The sequence below is a fragment of the Euwallacea fornicatus genome, chromosome 9, assembly GCF_040115645.1.
Source record: "Euwallacea fornicatus isolate EFF26 chromosome 9, ASM4011564v1, whole genome shotgun sequence".
Taxonomy (NCBI): domain Eukaryota; kingdom Metazoa; phylum Arthropoda; class Insecta; order Coleoptera; family Curculionidae; genus Euwallacea; species Euwallacea fornicatus.
In genome coordinates this window covers 3,219,431-3,232,557 of record NC_089549.1, presented here as the reverse complement: position 1 = coordinate 3,232,557, position 13,127 = coordinate 3,219,431, and the positions used below count along the sequence as shown (strand labels likewise).

General features: G+C 33.8%; 1 protein-coding gene across 5 annotated transcripts in view; it reads right to left on the bottom strand.

The window, feature by feature from the left end:
• Positions 1–13,127, bottom strand: part of CASK (peripheral plasma membrane protein CASK) — a 136,360-nt gene that overhangs the window by 121,842 nt on the left and 1,391 nt on the right. For 4 of the 5 annotated variants that reach the window (XM_066285666.1, XM_066285668.1, XM_066285667.1 and 1 more), the window contains exons 2-6: positions 11,653–11,765; positions 11,485–11,590; positions 8,530–8,607; positions 4,371–4,549; positions 99–170 (exon numbers count right to left, since the gene is read on the bottom strand). In XM_066285666.1, the coding sequence (XP_066141763.1) occupies positions 99–170; positions 4,371–4,549; positions 8,530–8,607; positions 11,485–11,590; positions 11,653–11,765 (548 nt within the window). The remainder of the gene's footprint in view (positions 1–98; positions 171–4,370; positions 4,550–8,529; positions 8,608–11,484; positions 11,591–11,652; positions 11,766–13,127) is intronic. The other variant, XM_066285669.1, reaches the window with a different exon arrangement.

Below are 13,127 nucleotides of genomic sequence, written 5' to 3'. Positions count from 1 at the left end.
CCAGATTTATAAGTTTCGTTGCGGATATTAAACATTGAAAAAATCGTCTAAAACCACCCTGTATTTTCAAATTGCATTAAGCTCGTTGGTGATCTTACCGGCCTTGTCAGCCTTTAGATACATTCGGCCCATGGGACTCAGGTTCGTCTTGTACTCACAAACTCCGTATTCTACGGGACATAACTTTTTGTTTTTATTCCAACACACATGAGGGAAACTTCGCTTGTAAATTTAACTCAAAGGCGTGAACTATTGGATGCAGAACAAACCAGCCACGAATAGTTGCTTTAGATTTGGAATTATTGTGGCCCTTATAGAACTTGGCGAAGCCCTTTTACCGTCATTCAGTAGATATTACACATGTCGTTCCGCAGGAACTGATGCAATTTTCATTCGTAATTTGAGTCAGCCCCTAGAGGTGTACCCGAAGGCCAATTCGATTGAAGTCAAAATTTAATAGGACAGACCTATTCCCGGAAATCACATTTACAGAGGAAACGTCGTTGGAAGGCAGCCGTATCGTTTTTCACGCGTTATAACCACGATTTTAAAGAGTGAAACTGGATTTATATATCACACCAGTAATTCCTGCAAAACGCAGCTTCAAGAGGCCACAAACCTAGTTATTTATGATAGAACCTCTTGACAATGAATTTATTATCCTACAGATAAACATGTAGCGAAACGGAAGTATCTGTCGTAAAAACGCTTGCTCGCCTTAAAAATGTCGTGGTGCACAACAGAAAAGTCTATTTTATTTTAATAATGGATGGGATAAAGTGTCAAGCGTAGAAACCCAACTTTATACTGTAAACACGGAATTTGAAAAGAGTTTCTAAAAACTTGAAGTTGAGAGCAACACAAGAATTTTCAGGCTCATTAGAGATAAACTGAAGGAAGAATCCTGGACCTTTATTACGGCAAATGAGAGTCAACTTTGAGAAAATATGCAGGGGTTTCTCTTTAGAGTTCTATCCGCGAAATTTGATCATTTATTTAGAGTATTTTTACTCGGATCTGGAATTTGACGATATACGCAATTGCCCGGACCAAAGTTTTGCAATACCTGCCACCTGACTAATGTACAGGGTGTCCCTGAAATGACTGTACAACGCTCGACTCAAAGTTCCTGAACCATAAATAAATCGTTCTAACCAAATTAGCCTATATTCAACGTTGCTTCGAAATCATTGCTAAACACTTTTATCGATTTTTATTCATTTTAGAACTAAGAACTGCATAAATTGACGTGTTTTGACATGAGCGGAATCTTTTTTTAACGTTTTGAAATGTTAAAAATAGCGCGTGGTCCGCAAACAAAAGTTAATCATTTTGTTACCCCATATATGAATGACTTAAATTCTTTTCTCTGCCAAAAGTTGCCTTTATTTTGAACCTTTTTTGTCCCTTGTAAAATTTCCTCCGGGCACACAGTTTCTCTAAAAAAACTATTTACGGCGTCTTGAAATTCACCATCGTTGTCAAAAAAAATATTTAAAAAAATCGTCTTTTGCATTACCTACACAAAAATAAAATAAATATTTCATACACCTCACATCCCGATAGTGTTCACTATGGTTGTTGATCGGAGTTGAGCTTATTGTAAATTAAATTATTTTTTATCTTTTAACATGACATGCTTCTCTTATATGGATTCTGTGAGGGCAATGAACGTATGAGTGTCAGAGTCTATCATAGCAAATATCCAAATCACAGAATTCCGAACCGTTGAACTTGTGAATATTGAAAGGCAACTTGTTAGTATATTCACGACTCGGTGAGTAAAAATAAGCGGCGTTTAACTCTTACTTTGTGAGTGAAAGTGGATGTGGCTGACATGACTTTGGCTTATCCTTTTGGTGCTCAAGGTGAGTTCTCATTGTTTCTCGTAGTTCACAGTCCAGCTTTGTCAGGTCAAAGAGACGTACGTAAATAATTTTTTTATCGAAATTCGAAATTATTTGCATTTCGACCCTTTTGAAAGGTACTTAGGATGATGTGGCTAAAGAATAATATCGCAACAGGAGCGGGTTTAAAGATTTTAAAAAATCCAGAAATTAAACCTCTTTTTTATGGTTCAGGTCTACACTGTGTGCGCTTGTGCTTCAAGCCTAAATTAATTAAAAAATCTAGCAGTGTTGAAATTTTTGTTCACGCATTAATATTGAATTTTTTCGGAAAATAATATTTAATTTCTTTCAGGAATTAATATTGAATTTTTTTCAGGAACTAACACTAAATTTCTTTCTGGAATTAACATTGATTTTTTCAGGAATTACTATATAATTTTTTTCAGGAAGTAAAATTAAATTTTTGCAGACATTAATATTGATTTTTTCTTCGGGAAATAATATTGAACTTTTTTGTGTGTCGCGGACTTCCAAACTATTAAACTTTCTCGAGTATTGAAAGGCAACATAGGGAAACGGTAGGTTTTAATTGAAATAATATTAATCTACGATACCTATGTACAATTAGGAACGTGGAGGTCGAAAAGGCAGTTTTAAATGCAATTGAAGATGATTCCAATTCGAGCTGTAGACGCTTTCGGTTCAAATTGGCAGTTTCCAAAAATACCATTAATATTGTTTTACGAGAGCAATTACTCCATCCGTATCACGCGCAACACTTGCAAAAAAATCTTTTTGATGCGAATCCCAAAAGTCGGCCGAAGTTTTGCAGCTTAAAAATAAAAATATCAAATACAATATTTCATAAGAACGTTTTATTTACGGACGAAAGTGTGTTCATGAGATCGCGAATTACAAATGTACATAACGATAATGTGCAGAGCGATGACAATCCTTTTACAATTGAGAAGAAACATTTCCAGCATGAATTTAAAATTAATGTTTGGGAAAGTATGACTAACAACTTTATTATTGGACCAGTTGTAACGCCAAATCGATAAAATTGGGATGACTCTTTACTTTTCTTGCAAAACACTTTACCCGGTTTATTGGAAGATCGCCCATACCAACCTCGTGATGAAATGTGACGTATGACAAAAATGCAAACTTTTATGGTACGTACCACACGGTTTTTAATATTTTTGTAAATTTAAGAAAGATCTCGCTCACGTCGAAATACGCCAATTTATGAAGTTACTCTTACTTCCAAAATTAGCGGAAGTCGTTAAAAGCTTTTAACAATTATTTTGAAGAAACGATATTCATTTAAGAACTTTGGCGCCCTGTAGCGATGATACGAAGTAACATTGGATATAGGTAGGTTGGTCTGGAACGCCTTAGTTTTGGTTCAGGAATTTCTACTCAAGCGTCATATAGTAATTTGAGGAACACTCCGCATTTAATCCAGAACTGACATATCCACGTTAATTACCCTCCATGCAGCCTGCACAACAAATTCTCAAAAATTCCTTTCTTAGACACCAATTATGGGAAACTTATTTCTGCCTAATCCCAGTGTTATCCAACTGTCCTTTTCCAGTTATAAATAGTCATAAGCCGTCGGAAACTTTCAGCCTGCGTAATCGCCGCTCATTCAGAAGTCTTATTGCGTTTCACCTTTAAAATTAAAGAATATTGCTCTTGCTCAGGCAGGGTTAATTGCATTAATCAAAGTCAGCCCTAGCCTAAAGCAAAATTGCATAATTAAATACCCTGGTAAATGGGGACAATAACGGCGAGAAGAGGAGCCAAATTATTCATCCCCTTTTTTGAGATGTTCGTCCTGCCAATAAACTTTAGGTTTTATGCAGAATTCGGCGTCAGAGAAAGGATACTACGAGTGTCCTCGACCTGCTTTCATTAAGCCGAGCATTAAATATTGCATATGGAACTCAAAAATTAGACGCCTAAAAACCCTAGATTTTATTATACACAAAATCGGGTACTTATTGTTCTACATATCGCACAAATGCCAGACCCTCCTCGACATCGTATTTAGATGAAGCTGAAGGGCCTCGCTTGGAAAATAATGGTTAATGTGGTAACTGCCTTTCCCTGAGAATTTAAGGTGATGTAAAAGGTCTTTTGTATTGGAGTTAATTTAATTTTCTCTCGTGACACAATTAGGGCTCCTAACTGCTTGTGAATATATGCCATACGCGGCTTTTAATAGAATCCATTCGGCGATGTTTGCGAACTTAAAAGTTGATAAAATTTTGTCGGTGTTTTAGGGCAAATTGAGCGGAACGATCCATTAACTCTCGTTTAAACACGTGGAGTAATTGATGAATTTAAAGTTGTAAAAGGTTTCTGAGGAAACACGTTTACCAGCTTTTACATGAAGGTCAACACAGCAGAATACCCAGAAATCAAAAGGCCCCATTCTCCCAACCAGGAATATTTGCGTGATAATTTGTTCTGCACCCACGTTAGTTAATTGGTAAATTCGTGTTTACTCACCAGGAACATTATTAGTGTGTTTGTCAGGCAGCTGAATAGCAATTCCGAAACCGCCTAACTTGACAGGGGCTGAGTTTTCTTTTGTCGCCAACAAAATGTTCTCGGGTTTAATATCCCGATGGATGATGTCGTTCTCGTGGCAGTATCTCAGAGCCTCCAGGATCTGTCGCATGTAATGACTGAAAAAGAGAATTGAGAAGAAAGTAATTTATAGAGAGGGTTTTGGGGGAAAGGAATGGAAAATTATTGCTATTATTTCCCCATCGCGTTTTATCTGTATTGACTCTACTGGTGGGAGGAAAAACTATTTCCCTTGAAGATGAATTATTCATTCTTCTTAAAAAAAAAAATATATATATATATATATATATATACAGGGTGTCATCGAATTACGTGGCCAAAATAATACCGCAGATTGTTTGAGTGAAAATAAGTCGATTTAACTAAACTTCCCTCAGTCCAAAAGTTGATAATTATGGAGCTACAGGGTGTTAAAGTTGAAAAAAAAATCACATTTTCTTTAATATCTTTCGATTTCTTTGAGTTAATTTCACGAAATTTCATATTTGAGGGTGTTTTAGGATACGAAATTCAAATTTATTAACGATTTAGTTGTTTCTTCTAGGGGGCGCCACAAGCGACCATTAGGACACATTTAAATCTCTGTAACTTTTTCGTGCCACGGTGTATATTATTTTGGTATTTAAAAACCTTTTTCCCTACCTTTTATACTTGGAAAAGGTATACTTTATTGACGTCGCTAGAAGCAACGGTTTTGGAGAAAAACGCATAATTCTAATGCGCTGCATATTTGCGTTGGCGCTTTTAAGTAAATAACTCAGTTGGCTATGTTTTTAATTGACATTTTAACACTTGAATTTGTTTCTCAAATGTCAGTTTTTTTATTTAGCCCTCAGTTTTTCTTGTCAGTTTCGCTTCTTGTTCCTGTAAATATCCATAAGTATGGCCAATAAATTCACTTATTCTGAAATGGTGGATATGCTGTTAGTTTATGGACTTTGCCGTTGTAATAGTCAAAAAAGTGTACGAGTTTACAAGGAAAAATATCCTTTCCGTAGAATTCCAAATCGGAAAACTTTTGTTAATATTGAAAGGCGTCTAATTTTAAGGTAATTTGCATGCATCATCAGGCTTAGATGCATTTTTCTCCAAAACCGTTGCTTCTAGCGACGTCAATAAAGTATACCTTTTCCAAGTATAAAAGGTAGGGAAAAAGGTTTTTAAATACCAAAATAATATACACCGTGGCACGAAAAAGTTACAGAGATTTAAATGTGTCCTAATGGTCGCTTGTGGCGCCCCCTAGAAGAAACAACTAAATCGTTAATAAATTTGAATTTCGTATCCTAAAACACCCTCAAATATGAAATTTCGTGAAATTAACTCAAAGAAATCGAAAGATATTAAAGAAAATGTGATTTTTTTTTCAACTTTAACACCCTGTAGCTCCATAATTATCAACTTTTGGACTGAGGGAAGTTTAGTTAAATCGACTTATTTTCACTCAAACAATCTGCGGTATTATTTTGGCCACGTAATTCGAGGACACCCTGTATATGTACCTACAGGGTGCTCCATTTAAAGCTGTGATTGAAGATTACTCAAAAACAATACGTCGTCTAAAAAAGTTTCAAATAAAAACTGTACGGTAAAGAAATAGATATGTCATAAAACGCCATTTTCAAGTCATTTCAACGGCAACTTTCTTTTTAAATGGCAATCTCGTATTTTTTTTTTTAAAGATCCTTGTAGACCTTCAAAATACGAATATCTTTTATTTGAACAATTTTTTATTAGACGTTGCAGAGCTATCCTTGAATTTGTCCAATTTTTGAGATAGTCGAAATTATCTCTTTTTTTTTCTAGAAAAGTTTTTCAATACATATTCTATTTAAAACCTATTACAATCCTTCTATCTAATAAAAAAAAAATTATAAGGGAGTAAAATTTAACCCCTCTTTTTGCTTACCCTGTATATCAGTTTAGTAAATAATTCATTCTAGTTTGAAGATTAGTTTGTCCTTTTTAATAGTAAAAAAATGATAGCCAAGTAATTCATTTCACTTAGCAAAAAAATATTTTCTTAACTCTTGCATTTTTACATTTTCTAAAATTTCTCGAGAAGCGATTGTTTTAGACCCAATGTGTGTTATACAAACTTGTACTATTTTCTTCTTATAATTCCAAATATGTAATAAAATATAGGGTATTCCATTAAAAAAAATATATGTTTGAGATGTATCTTTTTTTATATACACCCTGTATAAATGAAAATATTTTTAAAATGTACCTTATAAGGGCGTACATACACCTCTAAAAACAATTTTCGATCAAATTATTAATGAGGACGTAATACCCCGAGGCGCTCTTGGTGTCCCACCCTGTATATATATATATATATTATATATATATATATATCTATGAAAAAAAAATTGTTTCTTAAATTTCCTCTTGTTAGAGTTTACCTTATAACAAGGTCTATATAAAATCAATATTTTTTTCAACAATCAATCTAATTGTTTTGTGTGAAATTATTCGAAAACTATTTTTTTCATTCCAAAATTCAATAATTGAAATAGATGGCTACATTTTACGTGAAAAATTAGAAATTATTTTTATTTATGGTGAGGCTGGAAGAAACGTTAGTCGGACAGTAGAACTTTATGCTGAAAGATTTGCGGATGAAAGAGTTCCCCGTTGAAAGACTTTCAACAGTGTCATTAAAAATTTCAAAGAAACGAAAACGTTGGAACCCAAAAAAACGCAATCGCTCTCAAAGTGCAACACATGAAGGCAATCAAATAGCAGTTCTTGAATCTGTTGCCTTTGATCCCCATGTAAGTTGTCGTCAAATTTCTGCTGACTCACGAATATCAAAGACAAGTATCCAAAGAATTTTGAAGGTGAATAAATACCATCTTTACCACATTTCTTTCCATCAGGAACTCCATGGAACAGATTTTCAAAACAGAGTCAATTTTTGTAATTGGGCAAGGCAGCAATTAAATTAAAATGCAAATTTCTTCTCTAACGTTTTGTTTTCTAACGAATCCACATTCGCAAATCATGGTGCAGTGAATCACCATAATCTGCATTTTTGGAGTGCTGTAAACCCACACTGGATTAGAGAAGTTAAACATCAAAAACCATGATCAGTGAATGTATGATGCGGTATTATTGAGGAATACTTAATTGGACTTTTTTTGATTGAAGGAAACTGAAATGGAGAAATATACCGCAATTACTTGTGTAATAATCTCCCGGAATTGTTAGAAAACGTTTCACTTACAATTAAACGGGTGATGTACTATCAGCATGACGGCTGTCTAGCCCATTTTTCTAGAATGTCTCGTGAGGTTCTGTATGAAACGTATTCAGATCGATGAATTGGACGGGGCGGTCCCGTGAACTAGCCTCCTAGGTCTCCTGATTTCATCTTACTAGATTTTTTCCTCTGAAGTTTTTTAAAGGGCAAAGTTTATACAGAAGTACCAACAACTGCAGACGACATGAAAAGGAGTATTGAAAACGCGTGTCAATTGATCAATGGGGAGGTGTTGCGCAGAGTAAGCAATTCTTTTCGAATGAGAGTTGGGACGAGTTTGGAGCAAGAAGGACATTCTTTTAAACATTTGCTTTTATAAGTTTCTCAAATCAGAATTTTAAATTAATTTTCCAAATTAAAAAAATATATTTTTTTTTCATAGCAATTTTTTTTTATTAGATAGGAAGATTGTTATTAGCCTTAAAGAGAATATGCATTGCAAAATTTATGTAGAAAAAAATGCAATAATTTCGACAATCTCAAAAATTAGACAAAAATCAAAGATAACTGTAGAACGAAACGCCCAATAAAAAATTGTTCGAAAAAAAGATATTCATTTTTTAAGGTCTACAAGGATCTGTAAAAAATATACGGGATTGCCATTTGAAAAAAAATTGCCCTTGAAACGACCTTAAAATAATGTTTCAGCTAAGTCACTATCTTCAAGACATGTCTCCCTCTTCACCGGACAATTTTTATTTGAAACTTTTTCTCATATAACTTACCGTTTTTGAGTAATCTTCAATCACAGCTTTAAATAGGACACCCTGTATATGTATATAATAAACATTAAATATATTGAAAGACATTTACCTAGCCACTGCTTCACTATAAGCAAAACCTTGCGTCGCTCTCTGCACCACCTCAAAGCATAAGTCGGAGCCATCCATGCTAAAATAGCAAAAAAATTACTAGTTATCCTGTATTACCGTGCTAAGGCTTTGGAGTAAATGAACAAAGTTGTACAAAATTTTATGCAGACTGACAATTCTTGAATTAAAAAAGGTTTGAAGATTACTGGAATATCTGGAAAACATCGATAAACTTAAATATTTCGTAAACAACTTCCTGTAGAAAAAACAATAAATGGTTTTGATAGATATTTTCCTGAATACCATGGAGTCCTACGATATTTTTTGTCATTTTTCACACGAAATTTTTGCATTTTTAAGACGAGGAATTTTAAGATGCTTCACATATTTTGCATGATCACATTTAATAGAGTTTTTTGGTAATTTTCAATTTTATAACATTTTTTCACTGGATTTTAAGACGGTGGCGTATAGAGTGAACGCTATCCTCAGTTAGTTTTAAACAAAAATAAAGTGTAATTCCACTGCTTCAACAAAGCTTACTTACAAGTAATTCCCAACCAAAATAAGAGAATATTGAGCCGAAAACGCGGGATTTTTTAATGAACAAATCGACTCATAACAGAAACGCTAAATTTTCAGCCAACGATATCAAATTAATACCGTAAAAAATGATCCCGGCATCGAGAAATACCTGTTTTTTATCGCAACAAAAAACCAGATTTTTTTAGGGTCATGCGGATAATAGGGCCAGTTTGATTATTTTCCAATATCCACTTCACCCTAACAATAGCATATTTATTAGCTAATATTATTACGTCTTGACATCAAAAATTTACTCCAACATTGAATTAATAGTGAATATGGCAGATTAATCACATTTTCAACGCAAACACTTTCTGGGTCGCTTTGACTGACAAAAGGATTTCAATAACACAATAAGTATTTTTAAAAAACATACCATTTGCTTATGCCGAGAGGGTGAGAAGAGCAAAAGCGCTCGAAACCTTAAGCTTAAGCTTTAAGCAAAAGCACTCAACAACTGCAAAAAAATGCTTCGCCCTAAAGAGGTTGTGATTTTTGTTGTTTGCCAGTGTATCATGATTTTGTTAGTTGCCCATGGTCTCGTTCCTAAATTATGTTACCAAAAACATTTCAGTCAAACTTTAAAAATTAAAAAGTTAAAGTGTTTGCTTAAATTCGCATTTGCCATCAACATTTACACTGACCTATGAATGGAGCCAATTTAAAGGTTTTAATGGAAAAAAGCGCAATTTAGTTAATAACTATGAGTGCACATTTTTATTCAAATACATAATCACGTACTAATGTTAGAAAGTTTTGTACCTGCATTTATGTACAAGTAACCACATGAATTGCATGAATTAATTAACTATTCTAAAACATTCCGCTGATATATAACAAACATGCCATAATATACACCCATTACTTCGAGATAGGACTCCCTTATGTAGTTCAGAACATTTTCGTTCTTCAGGGCCATACCCCGCCCCCCAAAAAAAAAAAAAATACAGAGAAGTTTAAGAAACTTACGCAGGAAAACGCGAATAAATTTGTCATTGGGAGGTAGCTGTAAAGATAACATAAAAAATGTAAATGTCTAACAAGACTTATTACACATGCCCTATTGATACGAAGTTGAACCCTTTCATTGGAAAACGTTGATGTGACTTTTACAAGACAAGACATTGCCACTAGAGGTATTATTATTCAGCCCTTCAAATAAAAAAAATTTCAGTCTTAATTTCAATTCATCAAATTATGAGATATATGAAATAGACCTACGATACTAATGGTCGCACGAGTAAAAAACTCTAAATAGGTCCATTTCAGGGCTGAATCATCTAAGTTCTTCGACAGGACTTGTTATGCACCTCTTGAAGTAAGAGTTGCGCAGAATAGTTAGGGAATTTATTTTACTCTGTTAAAGCCATAATTAAATAATTTAAAGATAAAAGATAACACCACAATGTCCAATACAAGTTTCAGTTCATGTATTACATTAAATATGCACATACATATGCATATTAACTGAAATAGATTGTAACACTGTGTAGATGTGTGTATATAATACTCGAATAATACATTTAAATTAAATGAATAACAGATCTACTGTTTCAATAACAAAGTTAATAGCGTCGTAAATCGTTCGTACACATATTTAGGAAATTAAAATAACTTCTCATAAATCTACAAAAAGTTGAAAAATAAATTACGCCCGGGTAAAATAAATACAGACCTGATTTGATGTGGCAGTTATTTATATAATAATTAATCTCAAATACTTAATGTTTAATCAGCACTGACAAGTTTATGCCTGCTCATTCAAAATACTGTAATAGCATAAATTTTATTTCAGTTTTCTTGGAACACTGAACCAAAACGAAATTCCGGAAAAAAATTCACGTATGTCCAGCTAGGAATTTTTCAGATAACGAAAGTTTAATTTTAACGAAAAACGTTCACAATTAACCGAACAATTAGTGTTAAACTGCTACTCTCTCTTGAGCTACTAGCTACCTCCATATGTAGTTTGAAGCTCATATTTGTGATTAAAATTCCACCGTTAAATAAAATAATAATCGATAAGATACCCGACTCTAAGCGGCTTCAAAAATATAACTTCGATATTCTCAGTTTACACAACACCCACACATTTTATTGCAGCATAATAAAGTTATGTCAGCAGTGTAAACAAGCCGAAAGTTAGAGCCTTTTACAGCTCCATCGTAAATTGGATTGTGCTAACATTTTCAAATAAAGGGCCCATTGGCGCGAAATGGGGGTTGGTAAAGTAAAAATGTGGAAATATTTCTTTGTAGTCCATAGGGTAATAACGAAACATGTTTTCGTAAAAAGAAGGAAATTCTCTTTTACGCAACAAAAATGAAATTTTCTTCCAAAGCGCACTCATACTTAATAGGATATTACTTACTATTCAAAAACCATATACAGCATGCCCTCTGAAGAGTAAGTTTCTAGCAGCTCTACAATGTGAGGATGTTTCAGCATGTGGCATATCGTAGCCTCCCTTTTCAAATCTATAAAATTAGTAAATGCGTCAATGCTGTGGCAAGACTGCTGAAGCATTAACTAAACCCACCATTTGTGCTTAGGCCAGGGCTGGAAGTGAATTTTGCTACATCTATAATTTTTACAGCAAACTGCTGTCCAGTCTGTCGGTGAATACATCTCCGAACTACGCTAAATGGCCCCCTGAAACACATTGTGATAGTGTTATTTTTCAGTTCGGAAGGAAAACACTTGGGGCTGAAAATCTGAAGTGTAGCAACTCCTCCTCCTTCTTGATCAAATCGCGCGGTTCCTTAATTAAAAATCCACGTCAATGAGATCACGTTTTATTGGAATTAATCTAGAGAAATATGCGTATTTCTATTGGGAAAGGAGGTTTTTTAATAAAAAAATTCGATTAGGACTAAAGCCGGTGCCAATTAAAAATTTATATCAAATTGCTTTAAATTTTAGATTCCGTTTGTCAGAGTGTAACAGATTAATACGTAAACTAACAAGTTAATAAGAGCAAACAATGAGCTTAGTTGCGGAATGCAAAGCTTCTACTAATATAAAATAGAATCGTCTTCCATGACTTCGAGACCGTCTTGTAATGGGATAATCTTATAAGTAAATATGGTTTGTCATACGGGTCACAACTCCTGTCCCGCTCAACTGTGAGAGTAGAATTTGATCTCCAGAGAAAAACGAATCATGTTAAGGAAAAAGTCAATTGAGAAATTTTAAACCAGTGTTTTTAAGATTTGTTAAGTTTGGTTCGTAAGAAAAATACACAACGAACAGAAAAAAGGAAGGAATAATGAAAGAAACAAAAACGGTGACAGGATGTCTGGAAATTTCAGAGATTTCATAAATATATCAAATATTGGCAGTTTAAAGATGTATACAGTCAAACAAAGCGTTTCATCAAGAAAAAGTTTAGATTGTAATTTTGGTCTCTGTAAAGGCTTTCCTTCACAACAATAAATGCTTTTACACTAATCACTATCACATAGGACTCAAGAAAACAGACACTAATTGGACCATTCAATTAAGGCAAGCCCACAAAGACTATTAAGTCCCGGATAATTTAACCCTATCTCTCAGATGTAATGAGAATAATCTATTCTTTTTTTTTATTGAAGATATCTACTACTTCACGTTATCCCCTTCAAAATAGTCACATTCCTGATAACAATTCTGGAAGTCTTGTTCCGTTAGGCTATTTAGAATCGGCGTTGTGACTCTTTGGATGTTTTCCATTGTTCCGTAATAGTGACTTTTCAACTTTCAATTAACCTTTGAAAAAAGATAAAATCATACGGAGCTATATCTGGATTAAAGTTTGGTTCGGTTGCCAAACGGTCCAACAGTTGTTGGCTAATGAATAAGCGATTCTCTTTTTATTCATTAGATAAATTTTTGGACATCGTTTTTGCATAAATTCTTTTTGTAACCAATTCTTCTGTGACAATTCGATAAACAGTATCTTTAGTCATACCTTTCTCATGTGCAATGATCCTGACTGTTAACTGTTTATTTAGTATTAAAACAGAACGCACCTTC